The sequence below is a fragment of the Bufo bufo genome, chromosome 3 (assembly GCF_905171765.1).
Source record: "Bufo bufo chromosome 3, aBufBuf1.1, whole genome shotgun sequence".
Taxonomy (NCBI): Eukaryota; Metazoa; Chordata; class Amphibia; order Anura; family Bufonidae; genus Bufo; species Bufo bufo.
Genome location: NC_053391.1, coordinates 35,493,182 through 35,509,488, shown reverse-complemented (window position 1 = coordinate 35,509,488; position 16,307 = coordinate 35,493,182). Strand labels below are relative to the sequence as shown.

The 16,307-nt window shown below is 45.5% G+C and overlaps 1 protein-coding gene across 1 annotated transcript in view; it reads right to left on the bottom strand.

The window, feature by feature from the left end:
• DSCAM (DS cell adhesion molecule) overlaps positions 1–16,307 on the bottom strand; it is a 414,232-nt gene that overhangs the window by 37,568 nt on the left and 360,357 nt on the right. Inside the window, exons 29-30 of the mRNA XM_040423076.1 lie at positions 13,940–13,970; positions 11,004–11,116 (exon numbers count right to left, since the gene is read on the bottom strand). Of these exons, the coding sequence (XP_040279010.1) occupies positions 11,004–11,116; positions 13,940–13,970 (144 nt within the window). The remainder of the gene's footprint in view (positions 1–11,003; positions 11,117–13,939; positions 13,971–16,307) is intronic.

Here is a 16,307-nt window from a genome sequence, read left to right as displayed (position 1 = left end):
AGTCATTACTGGTGGCAAAGGGCAATACCGGTTTCCAGATTGGGCACCAACAAGCTCCTCTACCTTCTCCAGGACATTTATGTGGCAGATAAGATAGGACTCTGCCTTCACCAACATATTCCCCAAAGTTAAAGGTTGTCCCATATGGAACGTGCTCCTCATGCCAAATTTTTGCACCAGGATGACCCCCAACATGATACCTATTAAACAGATGGGTATGGTGGACCAGTTCAGATCCAGTAGGATTCCCTAACCATGGTTCCATAACTCTCATAGAGTTCAATAGAAGGGGTTGTGCGACCACCTCTCTTTTCTTGCGGTAAACTGAAAGATGGGGGTCATAGAAATGATAGTCCCTGAGGTGACATTGGCATCAGTGCATTTCGGCATGGTCTGTAAGCATGCTAGGGGTTTTCCTTCTAATAAAGTGATAGTGCAGAGCACTGGGCTGCAGGGAAGGCATAGTGGCATGCAGAGGTCACAATAACGCCTGTACAAGCGTCATAGACGCGTGTTCAGGCGATTTTACTTTTTCGCTCACATTCATCAGCGCAGGGAGCATCGCTACGCTGCCTGTGCTTTAAATAACCAATAGCAAAGCTCCTAAACGCAAGGAGCTTTGTTATTGGTTAGTTTGGGCGGCCGCTGGAGAGATACGGGTCCTAAAGTAGGGGAAGCCGGCTCCCTGGGGTGGCTGCAGCAAGGAGATCCGGGTGCGCTGCGCAAGGACCCTGGCAACCATGGCCCAGTTTGGTGGTCAGCAAAACATGCTGTGACCTGAAAAAGGAAAATAATGCCACCCCAGGCTGAGATAAGATCCTGGATGCAAGCAGAGCAGCCAATGACGCCCAAGTTACCAGGTAACAGTGTCTCCTACCACCCACCAGAGCCGGGGACAGAAGCAGACAAGTTTGCTCAGAAAGAGTTTGTGCCATTCAGATTAGTTGGAAGAGAAGCAATTGCAGCACTGGTCCAGGAAAGACCAGCCCCATCTCATTAGTTGTTAAAGGTTTGATTTAATCCTGGCTCCTTTCATATTCTAGTAATAATAACCCTATAATGGACCTAATTAACACATTCCCGCTCCGACAACATTCTGTGTTATGGCTTCATTAAATCCAACTGCATCCATAAACCTTACATTTCACTCATACCGCTCCATTCTCCTGATCATGACCTTAACCGCACACACTGCGTCACATATATCACACTGATGTGTATAGTGCAGCGTGTGTGATGTATGCGGTGCAGCGTGTGTGATGTATGTGGTGCAGCGTGTGTGATGTATGTGGTGCAGCGTGTGTGATGTACGCAGGGTAGCGTGTGTAATGTATGCGGTGCAATGTGTGTGATGTACGTGGTGCAGTGTGTGTGATGTATACGGTGCAGCGTGTGTGATGTACGCGGTGCAGCGTGTGTGATGTATGCGGTGCAGTGTGTGTGATGTATGCAGTGAATCGTGTGTGATGTATACGGTGCAATGTGTGTGATGTATGTAGTGCAGTGTGTGTGATGTATACGGTGCTATGTGTGTGATGTATACGGTGCAATGTGTGTGATGTATGTAGTGCAGTGTGTGTGATGTATACGGTGCTATGTGTGTGATGTATACGGTGCTATGTGTGTGATGTATGTGGTGCAGTGTGTGATATGTACGCGGTGCAGCGTGTGTGATGTATGCAGTGAATCGTGTGTGATGTATACGGTGCAATGTGTGTGATGTATGTAGTGCAGTGTGTGTGATGTATGCGGTGCAGTGTGTGTGATGTATACGGTGCAGTGTGTGTGATGTATACGGTGCTATGTGTGTGATGTATGTAGTGCAGTGTGTGTGATGTATACGGTGCTATGTGTGTGATGTATGTAGTGCAGTGTGTGTGATGTATGTGGTGCAGTGTGTGTGATGCGTGTAGTGCAGTGTGGAGTGCCAAGTGATAAAGTACAGGGAAGATCCCCAATTTTAGACTGGACTTTATCAATTGGCTATAATTGTCTGCTGTTATTCAGATCAGTAATGGCCCCCACATAAATACTCCCCTCTTTGGCCCCGTTCACACCACCGCTATTTATTTCTGTTGTTCTGCTCAGTTACATGAGTAGAACAATGAAAATAACGGAAGTGCTAGATCGGGCACATAAGGGTGTGTTTCTGTCATACCTTCAACATACACAAAAACCGTATAAATTAACAGTCGCCTCAGACAGACGCCATACTGTAGCATCCGTCACTATGGAATTCCATTGTAAAAAAACAAAACAAAAAAGTGCACATTTTTTTGCAGAACTCTGCAGGATGGGAAGCGTAGTGTATCACGTTTTTCCATCCAGCAAAGTCCATAAATATATATAGACCAAAATACGGTATATATATATATTTTTTTACAATCGAAATCTATGGTGACGGTTGCACAGTATGGTATCTGTCTGAGGCGTCTTTTTACATATATACGGTTTTTTTCTGTACATTAAATGTATGACAAAAATGTGACGTGAACCCGGCCTAACTGACAGGGGAGAAGCTGAACAGACTCCGCCGACTATGAAGTCCGTTCAGTTTCCGTTCGGGATCTGTCTTTTTACCAGACAAAAAAAAAAGAGCTGCATATAAGGCTTTTCTGTCTGGTCCTTCACCAGAGTCTCCAACGCAGCAAGCGCAGGCCTACGTATTATGTATTTGTATTACCGCAACTTTCCTACTACTCCTCGGGTAAAATTACTCCTCAAAAATGGTCAGAAGAGTATTTTTACTCTTCCGGAAAAAATGTAGTGCGACCTCTGGTGGCAGGATATGGAAAGGATGGAAGTGGTGGCGGTGGCAATGAGGGTGGTTGTCTTGCTCCGGGGTTCCCTGGGCCACCCTTCTTCCCCATCGGGGCACACCCTAGGCTTGGGGCTCCTGGCTGGTGGTGGATGAGCAGTGGAGAGCAGGATCAGGGCCAGCGGACGGATGGTGGAGTCCACGACCAGGCCTGCTTGGTTGGTCTCTCTTTACTGAATAGATGAAGGGAGTTGTAGTAAATATAGCAGCAACAGGTACAGAGTAGTCCATGCAATCTCTCCAAATGACCACGTGAGTGCAATAACTCTCAATATGCTTCCCACAATGCCCAGTCTGCGGGAAGCAGGGCTTGGATCGGATAGACAGTATATTTCAGAAGTGTGGTGGGCACCCGAGGCAAGTAACCCTTTCCACATGCAGTAAAGTCTACTGTCATAAACGTGCAACTTTGTGATCACTTTTTATTCCACTTTTTTGGGGAGGCGACCAACAAATGCCAATTCTGGGGTTGAGATTTTTTCACTGCATGATAAATGGCGTGATATTTTAATATGTTGGACATTTTCATTATTGATAACAACAATTGTGTTTATCTTTTTTTTTATATGAGAAATTGGAAAGAGTTTTTTATTTTTATTTTTATGTCTTTCTGTATTTTTCTATATTTTCTTAAACGAATTTTTCCTTTTTTTTTAAATCTTTTTTTTTCGCCTTAGCGGACCTGAACCTGTGCTAATTTCATCACTTCTTCTGTACTGCTGTGAATAGAAACATGGAAGGTCTGCGGGGGGCTTCAGAAGACCGGGGCGCTGCCAAAGCATCCAATAAGCACCCCGTGGTTGCATTGTGGGGTTACCAATTGGAGCCCAGGGGGAACCCGCTCACTCTGTCTAACCTATTAGATGCGGTGGTCGCTACTGACTGTGGCACGTAAGGGGATTGAAGCTCTCTCTGATCCTGGCAGCTGTCGGCGGGTGTCAGCCCATGACCCCACTGCATACACGCCTCACACACCTGGGCATTAGAGAGAACCTGTCTGTTTAGCAAACACTTGTATTTCCATTAAATTCTGTATTGCTCTGTCCCTCTGCTATTCCTCCTGTTAAATTGACAACTAGGTGCTACCGATTGGGTGTGTTTCCCTACACATTCTAGCAATGTCCAATCAGTGGAGGCATTGCTGGAATGGGTAAGAACATGTTCCTTTGACAAACAGAATAGCAACACCCAGTTGTTGTTTTTTGTCAAACATTTCCAGGTGGAAAAATAGAGGAACCACACAATACATAATTATCAGAATAGATGCTCCAGAAAAATACCAAACGCTACATCAAAACCAGCAAGACGTCAGCAGTCCCCCATTGCCGCCCTCACTGTGTAAGTATCATGTGAGTCCGGACAATGTATCCATGAAGCAGGAGGCTCAGGAATAACAGGGATTCATGCACAGCAGAGTCCATCGCCCCCGTCGTGGATGTAACGTGTCAACTGGACTTTACTAAAGGAGGAGAATTCCCTTCATTCATGAGATGTGTCTGCCTTCTGCATCTGATACAAAACAGAGGGATCAGGTGGAAAGAGCGGCCAGATCTGTGACCATAAAGCAGTCATTCCTCCCCAGACGCCTTTTTTATACAGTAGAAGAGCTTTCGTCGCTCAGAGGGGCTGGAAGGTTTCCACTTAAGCGCTAAGTCGTCCGTGTGACAAGTGATGGGGCTGCGGGATCCCGCTCGCTCCTGTTCTTTGCATTTTTTGCCCAAACAAGGCAGCGGGCGGACAGTATGTGCTGGGAAATACCAGCCTGGCAGGTTAGGAGGACTCTCTGCGTGTGCCAAGGTAAGGGAACCAAGACGTTGTTTCATTAAGATGTGCTCCATTAACCTCTGCAGCCTGGAGCCGATGAGGAGGTCCCACCAGACAGCTTCAACACAGCTTCCGAAGGGCAAATCTGCCAAATTATGGACAACATCATCCCAGGATCCGAAAAACATTGCTGCTTTCTTCTAGCAACAGCGCCACGCCTGTCCCCAGGTTGCCTTTGGTATTGCAGCTCAGCCCCATTCACATGAATGGAGCTGAGCTGCAATACTAGACACAACCCATGGACTGGTGTGGCGCTGTCTCTGGAAGAAAGCAGTCATGATACTTTTCTAATCCTGCACAAGGAGGAAGGTTTGCCGCTCAGAACTCTGGAAAAGCTGAGTCTCAGCACTGGTAAGAGCTGTACTGGCAGCCATACTGGTTCCAGCTTTTCCAAGGATCTAGACCTTCCTTTTGTTGGCAGCCTTCCACCTATCTTGGTTTAGACAATCCTTTTTATGTTAGAGCGGTCCCCTGAAAATAAGCCGATCGCAGGGCGCCCTACTGCTGAGACCTCCGGTGATCAGCTGGAATCTGTGAGGCAGCCTGACCGCAAGTGTTCCATTTCTCTCCAGCGCCCCTACAGGTGATATGAAACATGACAGTTTCCATTGAAACCAACAGGTTGTGACCTACGGGGATACTTTTTAGCTGCTCGCTGACTACGGCCTCATGCACACAACCGTATGTATTTTGCGGTCTTCAAAAAAATACGAATGACGCCCGTGTGCATTCGGTATTTTGCGGAACGGAACAGCTGGCCTCTAATACAACAGTCCTATCCTTGTCCATAATGCGGACAATAATAGGACATGTTCTATTTTTTTGCGGAACGGAAATACGGACATACGGAAACGGAATGCACACGGAGTAACTTCCGTTTTTTTTTGCGGACCTGTTGAAATGAATGGTTCCGCATATGGTCTGCAAAAAAAACTGAACGGACACGGAAGGAAAATATGTTCGTGTGCATGAGGCCTAAAGGGCATCTGTCAGCAGTTTTGTAACTATGACGCTGGTTGACCTGTTACACGGGCGCTTGGCAGCTGAAGGCATCTGAGTTGGTCCCATGTTCATATTGTGGTGATGTGAACAGTGAAATGTGTGAGAAAGTCCCGGAAAGGGTGTATCTCATCCAGGTTCATCAACTGGATGAGGTAAGTAAGATCCAGGGCATATTTTCATGTCTACCTGAGCCGAGCGCAGGTGAGTCCTGCTGTAATCAGGGAGGCATAAAACCGACCCTTTGTGTATCAGTCTGGGGAAAAGAAAGGCTGAGGAGGCCTGGGGGTGAGAGGGGAGCCTGTGAGACTCTGTGTGGCCTCAGCCAAGGAGGGCCGAGGAGCCCTGGGAGTGAGAGGGGAGCCTGTGAGGCTCTGTGTGGCCTCAGCCAAGGAGGGCCGAGGAGGCCTGGGAGTGAGAGGGGAGCCTGTGAGGCTCTGTGTGGCCTTAGGCAATGAGGGCCGAGGAGCCCTGGGAGTGAGAGGGGAGCCTGTGAGGCTCTGTGTGGCCTCAGCCAAGGAGGGCCGAGGAGGCCTGGGAGTGAGAGGGGAGCCTGTGAGGCTCTGTGTGGCCTCAGCCAAGGAGGGCTGAGGAGGCCTGGGAGTGAGAGGGGAGCCTGTGAGGCTCTGTGTGGCCTCAGCCAAGGAGGGCTGAGGAGGCCTGGGAGTGAGAGGGGAGCCTGTGAGGCTCTGTGTGGCCTTAGGCAATGAGGGCCGAGGAGGCCTGGGGGTGAGAGGGGAGCCTGTGAGGCTCTGTGTGGCCTCAGCCAAGGAGGGCCGAGGAGGCCTGGGAGTGAGAGGGGAGCCTGTGAGGCTCTGTGTGGCCTCAGCTAAGGAGGGCTGGGGAGGTCTGGGAGTGAGAGGGGAGCCTGTGAGGCTCTGTGTGGCCTCAGCCAAGGAGGGCTGAGGAGGCCTGGGAGTGAGAGGGGAGCCTGTGAGGCTCTGTGTGGCCTTAGGCAATGAGGGCCGAGGAGCCCTGGGAGTGAGAGGGGAGCCTGTGAGGCTCTGTGTGGCCTCAGCCAAGGAGGTCTGAGGAGGCCTGGGAGTGAGAGGGGAGCCAGTGAGGCTCTGTGTGGCCTCAGCCAAGGAGGGCTGAGGAGGCCTGGGAGTGAGAGGGGAGCCTGTGAGGCTCTGTGTAGCCTCAGCCAAGGGGGGCTGAGGGGCCACAAGGCTTGGAAAGCCTAAAGATAGGACCGCACGGCCAGAGTCAGGAGGACTTCTGGGCCACAATCCCCCAAAGGTGCTCATTTTGTCACAGCCTGAAGGCTGCTGGGTGATTGGCTGAGGAAGCCGGACCTGATACTGTGTCTGAACAATCCTTTATAGGTGAGTCAGGGAAATGTATTATGTATTAGGTAGTGCCTAGACGGGCAGGAGTTATTTTGGTTGCTGTATTGTGCTAAAGTGATTAAAAATAAAGCATAGTTTGGACTTCAATCCGCTTGTCTGTGAGAAATCCGTTGCTCCTAGGGGCTCATTTGCATAAAGTAAAACATTTTTCTTAGTAATGCGGGCACATATGGACATGGGACCAACACCGATGCCTTCAGCTGCCAAGCGCACATGGAACAGGTCAGCCAGTGTCATAGGTACAAAACTGCTGACAGATGCCCTTTAATAGAGGTTTCAAATGGGAAAGCCCCTCTGTAACCTAAAAACACCCTAATGGGGTAGTTAAAGGGGTTTTTCTGGGCCCTAGATATTGAGGTCATCAATATCAGATCAGTAAGTGTCTGACACCCTCCGATCTGACGGCTCCAAGCGGATGGATGGCTCTGTCCACTGTAAAGTTTCTGGCACAAGCGTCTGCCCCGACCAGTTGCCCGGTGTGGGTGCTCAGATCCAGACCATTGTCTCCCCCTTGCAGTTAGTTACAGTTGCAAGAAGAGATGGCGAAGCATCAGACATGACTATATTTGCAGTCTGTAACCCTGGAGACACATGAGTCTGCCTATGAGCTGTGCACCTCAAACGGGAGTATTTTATTTTATTTTTTTACACTAAGACTACAATAGTGGTTTGCAACTTGCAATTCTCTCTACCTGTGCTGGGACTACACTTCCCAGCATGTCTTGCACTAGAAGTAGGGGGTGAGCTAGGTTACAGACGGGCATTAAGCAGTCGTCTCTCTGATCTGCGGTTCCTGGCGTGTCGCCCTAAAGCCCCGTGTGCCTAATTCATCATTAATATTTGCGCCCTGTGAGCGGTCTGCAAAGTCTGTTTCCAAAACAAATGTTACCATGGCGATAGATCACCTTTATTACGTATTAGCGGATAATCCTCTTACACGCTTTTTTTGGCGCAGGAAGCACGGTGCTGTGTGGGAATAGCTCAGCAGGTCCCAGTTCATAGGGACAGGTCGAAGAAATGTCGTAAAGGACAATTCCTCTAAATGAATAGATCACCGGCACATGTACTGGGAAGTCCGCTTCTATCCGGCTCTGGGAAAGCTGGGTGAAAACCAAAGCGGCGAGCGTCACCAGCGCATCAAGCGGCTTTTGTAGATTCTTAAGTCACAATTACTGTTTGGTTCTGCAGTGTTTCTTATGTGTAACTGAATCATTTAGCTGATGTGTCTGTCAGATCCAAGGAAAGCTGGGTGGCGAACAGCAATAACAGCAACTGTGCCAGCGGTCGGCCAACCTAAGGGGTGCGGAGCGATTAGGTGACCAAGGCTGGATTATAGGAAGGCTGGTAGGTGGTCTCGAGCTAATGTTACTGTGGCAGTACTACTTACAGTAGGTATTATGTAGGACTGGTATGGATTCATTGTATGGTACATTTTATGGCAAACCATGTGTAGGGGATATAAGAGTATATGCACTGTATGGTACTACTATGTGCATGCTGTACAACACTTATGTGTCCACTGTATGGTAGTATTGAGCAGGCACTGTATGATCATACAGTATTATATGTAGTGTGCGGTACTATTATCTGTATGTTGTACAGCACCGTTATGTGATCACTATGTGGGAGATACTGTATGGCGGTATTATGTTGGCATTGTATGACAGAACAGTATTATATGTACTGTATGGCAGTATTATGTGTGTGCTGTACTGCACTGTTGTGTGGGAGATAATGTATGGTACTATTACACTAGTATTGTATGATCGTACAGTATTATATGTAGTGTGCAGTAACTATTATCTGTATGTTGTACAGCACTGTTATGTGTTCACTACATGGGAAATACTGTATGGCGGTATTGTGCTAGCATTCTATGATAGAACAGTATTATATGTACTGTATGGTAGTATTATGTGTGTGCTGTACTGCACTGTTGTGTGGGAGATAATGTATGGTACTATTACACTAGTATTGTATGATCGTACAGTATTATATGTAGTGTGCAGTAACTATAATCTGTATGTTGTACAGCACTGTTATGTGTTCACTACATGGGAAATACTGTATGGCGGTATTGTGCTAGCATTCTATGATAGAACAGTATTATATGTACTGTATGGTAGAATTATATGTATTCTGTACAGCACTTACGTGTTGACGATGTAAGATATTCTGTATGGTAGTATTATGTTGGCATTGGCACTATTACCGTATGTGTATGCTGTAGAGCACTGTCATGGGATCACTATGTGGGAGATGCTGTACAGTAGTATAATTCTGGCATTGTATGATGGTACAGTGTTATTTGTACTGTATGGTACTATTATTTGTCAGTGAGTCACTGGTCAGTGCTGGTTCCATCATATGTAGGATTGTTGTGGTTTCCAATATGAACAGAAAGTCTCAATGCAAGTGTGAACAAAGCTTTAAGTGCACTGTATGGTGATATTATGTGGGCCCAGTATGTTGGTATTGTGTACTGTATGGTGATATTATGTGTACTGTATGGTGATATTATGTGTACTGTATGGTGATATTATGTGGGCCCAGTATGTTGGTATTGTGTACTGTATGGTGATATTATGTGTACTGTATGGGGATATTATGTGTACTGTATGGTGATATTATGTGCACTGTATGGTGATATTATGTGCACTGTATGGTGATATTATGTGTACTGTATGGTGATATTATGTGGGCCCAGTATGTTGGTATTGTGTACTGTATGGTGATATTATGTGTACTGTATGGGGATATTATGTGTACTGTATGGTGATATTATGTGCACTGTATGGTGATATTATGTGTACTGTATGGTGATATTATGTGGGCCCAGTATGTTGGTATTGTGTACTGTATGGCACCACTGTATGGTGATATTATGTGTACTGTATGGTGATATTATGTGGGCCCAGTATGTTGGTATTGTGTACTGTATGGCACCACTGTATGGTGATATTATGTGCACTGTATGGTGATATTATGTGGGCCCAGTATGTTGGTATTGTGCACTGTATGGTGATATTATGTGTACTGTATGGTGATATTATGTGGGCCCAGTATGTTGGTATTGTGCACTGTATGGTGATATTATGTGGGCCCAGTATGTTGGTATTGTGCACTGTAGGGTGATATTATGCGTATAGTGTAGTACTATTATGCAGGCACTGTTGGCACTATTAAGTGTACTGTATAAAAATCGGTATGTGTACTGTGTGGCAGTAGTATGTAGGCACTACTATTAGGTGTACTGTATGGTACTATTACGTGGATAATGTGTGGCAGTATTACATGCACTGTATGGCACAAATGTAGCACTATTATGTAGATGCTCTATGATGGTATTAAAGGGGTTGTCTTATCAGAGATCTAGGTGGCATACTGCTAGGATACACCACCAACATCAGATAGCTGCGGGTCCCACCTCTAGGACCCACATCTGTTGCGTTCTCTCCCTTGATTTCTACAGGAGTTCCGAAAATAGCCAAGCGAGCGTGATCGGCTGTTTTCAGAAGTCCCATAGAAATGGATGGAGTGTGCACCGCACAAGAACAGCCGCCGCTCCATTCTCGCGCGGCTATTTTCGGAACTCCCATAGAAATGAATGAAGGGCGGCCATACATGCACGGCTGCTCTCCGCTCATTCCGGGGGGTCCTGTTCTGGAGATAGGAGCAGGTCCCAGATGTGGGACCCGCAGCTATCTGACATTGGTGGCCGATACGACCCCTTTAAGTGCACTGTATAATACTGCTATATGGCAGTATTATGTGGAAACCATATGGCAGTGTTACTAAATATTACAGTTATTCAGCAGACTGTGTTTGTCAATGGCAGGATGTTCTTTTCATATAAACTCCATTATTTTGGCAGTATTACTTCCCACTTGTTACGTCTCACGAAGATGTTTGGCCTAGGGGCCTTGTATGTGAAGTCAGTGCCATCCCATTGATAACCTGTGCCAAAACCTCAGACTGTCGGCACTCACGGCCTTGGCCCAGAACGCACGCACCTATCGTCTCCATGGTGTCCCGCTCTTCTATAAGGAGCTGAGCTCGGGGGATATCTATGTGCATTCTCAGGGTCTGCTGCTTGTTCAGCGTGTCCGACGTCCGAGTATTCTTACTGAAAACACAAAAAGAGAAGAAAAAACTGAATAGGTACAAACGAAGTCTCTAAAAACACCAGAAATGACATATCCGTCTGTGACCAGAAGAAAGATGGCGCAAGTGTGTCAAAAATAATACCGATAAATGACTCCTTATGGATACGTCATAGACTCTAATGGATGTGTACAGACGGCTGACATCAAGCGTACGGCGGATTCTACCGCCACTTAGACGTCTGTTTAATGAGCTCCTGCCTCCTGCCGTCACAAGGAGCACAAATAATAGCATACAAGTGGGTCATAAAACCAAAAAAACACATTTTGCTTGGTCTTGTTTACAAGAGTCTGACGTTCGGGAGATGCTCGGCGCACAGCCCACAGACATTTAACCCTCCACGCGGTACGGTCAATAACTTGGCAAATACTGATGCAACGTTATGGAAGTTTATTTTCTTTAAATATATAGATTTTGCAGCCACCACTAGGTGCCGCTACGTGAAGACTGGTTCCTACCAACTCGATGACCTCAAACAGCATTGTCTGTTACAATTGTATCCCGTCCAGACAATCCCCCTGTCAGCAAAAAGCCTTATAGTCCTGAGAGGTTGCTACAATGTATCGGGGCAAATTCAAACAGAAGCTGTTTAGGGAATCGGTAAAGCCATAATTTAGGTATTTTAACCTCACCTGCTTGTCTATGGTTTCTGCATATCAGCAGATTGCTTTTACCACGTACAGTATAAGTTAAAAAATTGTAAATAAAATTGTAAAAAGTTGATAAAAATTTGCTCCCAAATTTCATAGAAATTTTCATTCAAAAAAGGGAGCCTGTCAGTAAGGAATCTAGCTGAGTGTAATGATACCTTTCACTTTCTGGAGAAAAGTACTTTTAATCCATATGCAAATAAGCAGTTAAGTGCACCAAGGGTGGGCCAAAGCCACTCGGTGCACCCTTACTCCTCCAGCTTCATCTGCCAGCCCCTCAGTCAACTTCCTCATTGGCAGAGCATGGTCTCTGCATGGATATCTTGTCTGGCCCCGTCAATGAGGGAGAGGGAGGGGCTGACAGATGAAGTAGGAGGGGCCAGGGAGCACAGAGTGACTTAGGCCCACCCTCAGTGCACTTGACTGCTCACTGGGACTAGAATGGAGCAATGGATCACTGAGTCAAAGGTATCATTACGTTCAGCCCTACAAGGCACAGTGCCCGGTTTAGCAGTGAATTTCCTGCTGACAGACTCCCGGTAATGGTGGTCCAAGCGCTGACACATTTACGGATAATTATTATTAAGGGTCCGAAGTGCCCTTCTGGCTTCGATCAGGGTTGATCCAAACTTCAACAGCTAATGACAGAATGCTCATTCGATTGACAGCTCTCGCCCCGTACACATGCATGCTCCGTTTGGCTGAGAGTGTATGTATTTTTCAATGGAGAGGATGTACCTACCAGACGCCTCTGGTGGATCTCCTGAGACAAAAAAAAGGATTGCAATTCAGTTCACCTGACCCTTCTCTACTACAACATTTATCAGGGGAGGATTGGGAACTACGCATACACAGATCTGGGGCTAGTCCTCTAACTGCCGGTTCGGCCAACAATAGTCTAATGTGTATAGGGGGCCTTAAGAATTTGATGAAACGTCTACATCTCTCATGAACAAAGCTGCAAGAAGCCAAGAAGAGTGGAAGGACATTGAAATCCCTTCTTTCTGTCTATTGCTGTGCGACCAAGAGACGGTAGATACTAGATCTGCAGCTAAAAATCTGACTTCTCCATCCACCCCCAAAAGATGTGCTCTTCTTGGATCACAAAGTTTCTGATTATCATCTCAGCTTGGCAATCAACCTGGAGCAGCAGAGAGGCAATAATTGCCTTGAAAGTTGACTCAAGGTGACTCAAATATTGGGGATGGACCCATTTCTAGGGACCATTTACTGAATATAAGAGCTCTGAGGAAAGAAGTCTCACAAACTGTCCTCCTACGACATGCGCCAATCTTTGGCCACCATTGGCCCATCACACACCCCATGGATTTCACCTTTAATCTTCATCTTTATAACTTTTAGCACTGAAGAAAAGCAGCCAAGAACATTTTCTACTTCTAAAATATTCCCATCATGCTTGGCACAGTCATCCAACATCAAATTTGCGTTCCTCTATTTGAGGCATGTCAGCCGAACCCACCCAGAACTACTGTAATACATTAAAAATGGTGGCAACTATAGCAATGATGACCTGTCCTCCCTGACTGATATGAGCAGCTAGGTCACAGCCACCGGGATGAATAGTCCAATTTTCTAACTTAAGTTGATTAAAGGGAACTTAAAGGGATTTCCATTAAGTGTGTTCATCAGAGTTGAGTAGAAGGAAGAAAACTACAGTTGGACGTCGCTGCCTCAAGGTGTCACTAGAGACGGTTCTTCAAGAACTATTTAGCATATTGTCCCACAAAGCATTGCTTCCTACCAACTGAAGGATCAATACCTTCCGAAAGTCATTTTTTATTTTTTTTAAAGCTTAGAGGGACATGCGTATTTTCTCTTGGGGGGGTTCTTTAAAAATGTCCCTCCGTTGGTGTTTTTCAGCCAATTTCCATGAATCAGCTTGCTTGAGGAGAAATTCCGCCCATCAATCTGTTATTAAAGTAATCACGAGTGGTGTCAAAAAAATAAATCCGGGCCAAAGGTAATCATTTTGACACATATAGCCCAATTATTGCGTTCAGTGCGAACAAAGATGCAAAGGTCAAGTATAGAAACCCTAATCAATGTGATTACTCTCATCGCCCTCTCTGTCTGAAAACCGTGAAACAGGACATAAGTGAGGGAGATCTGCTTACCTCATGAGCATTTCAGCCAAACTTTTCGCATCTGGAATAGAAAAAAATAAATAAAATACATTATATCAAACAATCTTTAATTTTTTTTATTATTCACTCATGTCCACACCTCATCTCTAGGAAGCGGAGGTTTGATTGAATGAGTTTTTGGAAACTGCGTTTAACCTTTGGGACACAAACCAAAATCAATAGCAACTAGCCAGCACCCCGTCCGATGACTACACAGTACACCATCTGACTACCTGAGGTGTGCGTGACGAAGAAGCTTGTGCTCCCATGGTTATGTACCACATCATGACCTCACATGGTCAATAAGACAAGTAAGGATACATTCACACGATCGTAAGTGTTTTGCAGTCCGCAAATTGCAGATACACAGAACACGGGTACAGGCACATGGATAGGCACATCTATTAATCTATCATCTATCCAGTGGCGTACATAGAGAAGTAAGGGCCCCATAGCAAGGATCAAACCAGCCCCCCACCCCCTCCCCACAGACAGGACAGAAGGGCTTCTGTCTCAACCCTTTTCAATGACCATTTTTTCCACTGCCTCATTTACTAAAAGTTGTTACTTTAGAGGGTAGAGTCCTAACCAAGTTTTCACCCCCAGAAGAAGAGGAGACAATCCCAACTAAGACTGGGCCCCCTCTTGCCCAGGGCCCCATAGCAGTCGCATGGTCTGCCGATATGGTAGTTACGCCCCTACATCTATCTATACATCTATGCATCTATCTATCGGTCTATCTATCTCTATCTATCATCTATCTATCTATCACAAACACAGGACCCATCTATATATAAGTGTAATTTAGGGTTGATGCAACTTCTGGAGGAGATTCTCAATGTCCTTTATCCTGGAAGACCCTGTGACTCGCACTCTATAAATACAGGAGAAAGGGTAAATTTAGCCTCTCAGTGGATTGCAGCAGGGCTGCATTGTTACCATCCATACGATGCATGATTTATACAGACTGTGTCCCATTTACAATAATCTACTAGTGTTGATCGAGCACCAAAGTGCTCGGGTGCTCGAGTAGAACACTTTGGGATGCTCGGGTGCTCTGTACAATGGAAGTCAATGGGAGAACCTGAGCATTGAACCAGACAACCCCTGCTCTGAAGAGGGGAGGGTGCCGGGTCCCACTAAGGTCTATGCAGAAGATCGCTGTACAGTGGGGGAATCCCCCAGTGTGAGTCTGCGCTTAGGAGTTCCTGCTCAGACTCCAAATATGGAGTCAGTGCTTGGGGACACCCAGTGTATTTAAATCTAATTTAGCCTCTATTTCTGAAAAGTTTCTGCCAGGATTTGAACTCACAACCTTCTACATTAGAGGCAAGAACCTTAACCACTTAGCTATAAAGCTGAATGATAAACTGTGTCAGAAAAACCTCATAGTAGTTTCTCATGTAGTAAGTATTCCTATACAGCAGAAGTATCATTTTATATTTAACTGCAGGTTAACATGCAGCTCTATAGTGTAGATTTTTGAAAAAACAAAACAAAAATAGGGGTGGGGAGGTGGTACAGGAGAGGCGCCAAAAACCGAGCAAAAAAGCACTAAAAATTCACTAAAATTTTTTATATAATGGTGCTAGAGTGCTAGCATATTATGCATGTAGGTCAAAAGCTTCTATAAATAAAAAACCTTTCATGTAAAAAACATATAAAGTGAATTAATAATAATGATTGTTAAAAAATTATTATAATTAAAATAAATAAATAAAAATAAATAAATAAATAAAATATAGTAGATATAAAAGAGGTCCCTGCTGTGGTGAGCACAGAGGGTTTAAGGTGAAGGTTAAAAACCAAGGGTTAAAAGCAAGGAATAAAATGGATGAACAAACATCCAGTGAGGCACTTACTTCACTGGGGGGTCGTCAGCAGGATAAGCATAAAACACCTGTGACGATTCCCCCCTGGCCAGGATCGTGTGTAGAGTCTTAGTGAATGATGGCAGCAAGGCGGTGTGCTTCTGATCAAATCACCTTTAATAGCAGATAAGTGGCTCAACGCGTTTCGGGGATCAATGTTTCCCCTTCATCAGGAGCAAGCTCTATAGTGTAGTGGTTAAGGTTCTTGGCTCTAATGTAGAAGGTTGTAAGTTCAAATCCCGGCAGAAACATTTCAGAAATAGAGGCTAAATTATCATATATCTATCGGTCTATCTATCTTCTATATCTATCATCTATCTACCAAATTAACACACACACCTCCTAATTAATGTGAATAATCCATCCTGCAAACTTTAATTCTATCCATTTTTACAATACGGAAAATACAAAAAGAACGCTAAAATATAACCCGGTGCTCGGTCCATGATCACACAACCAAGGCAGTGGCCCCTTTATTTTGGGTTGTG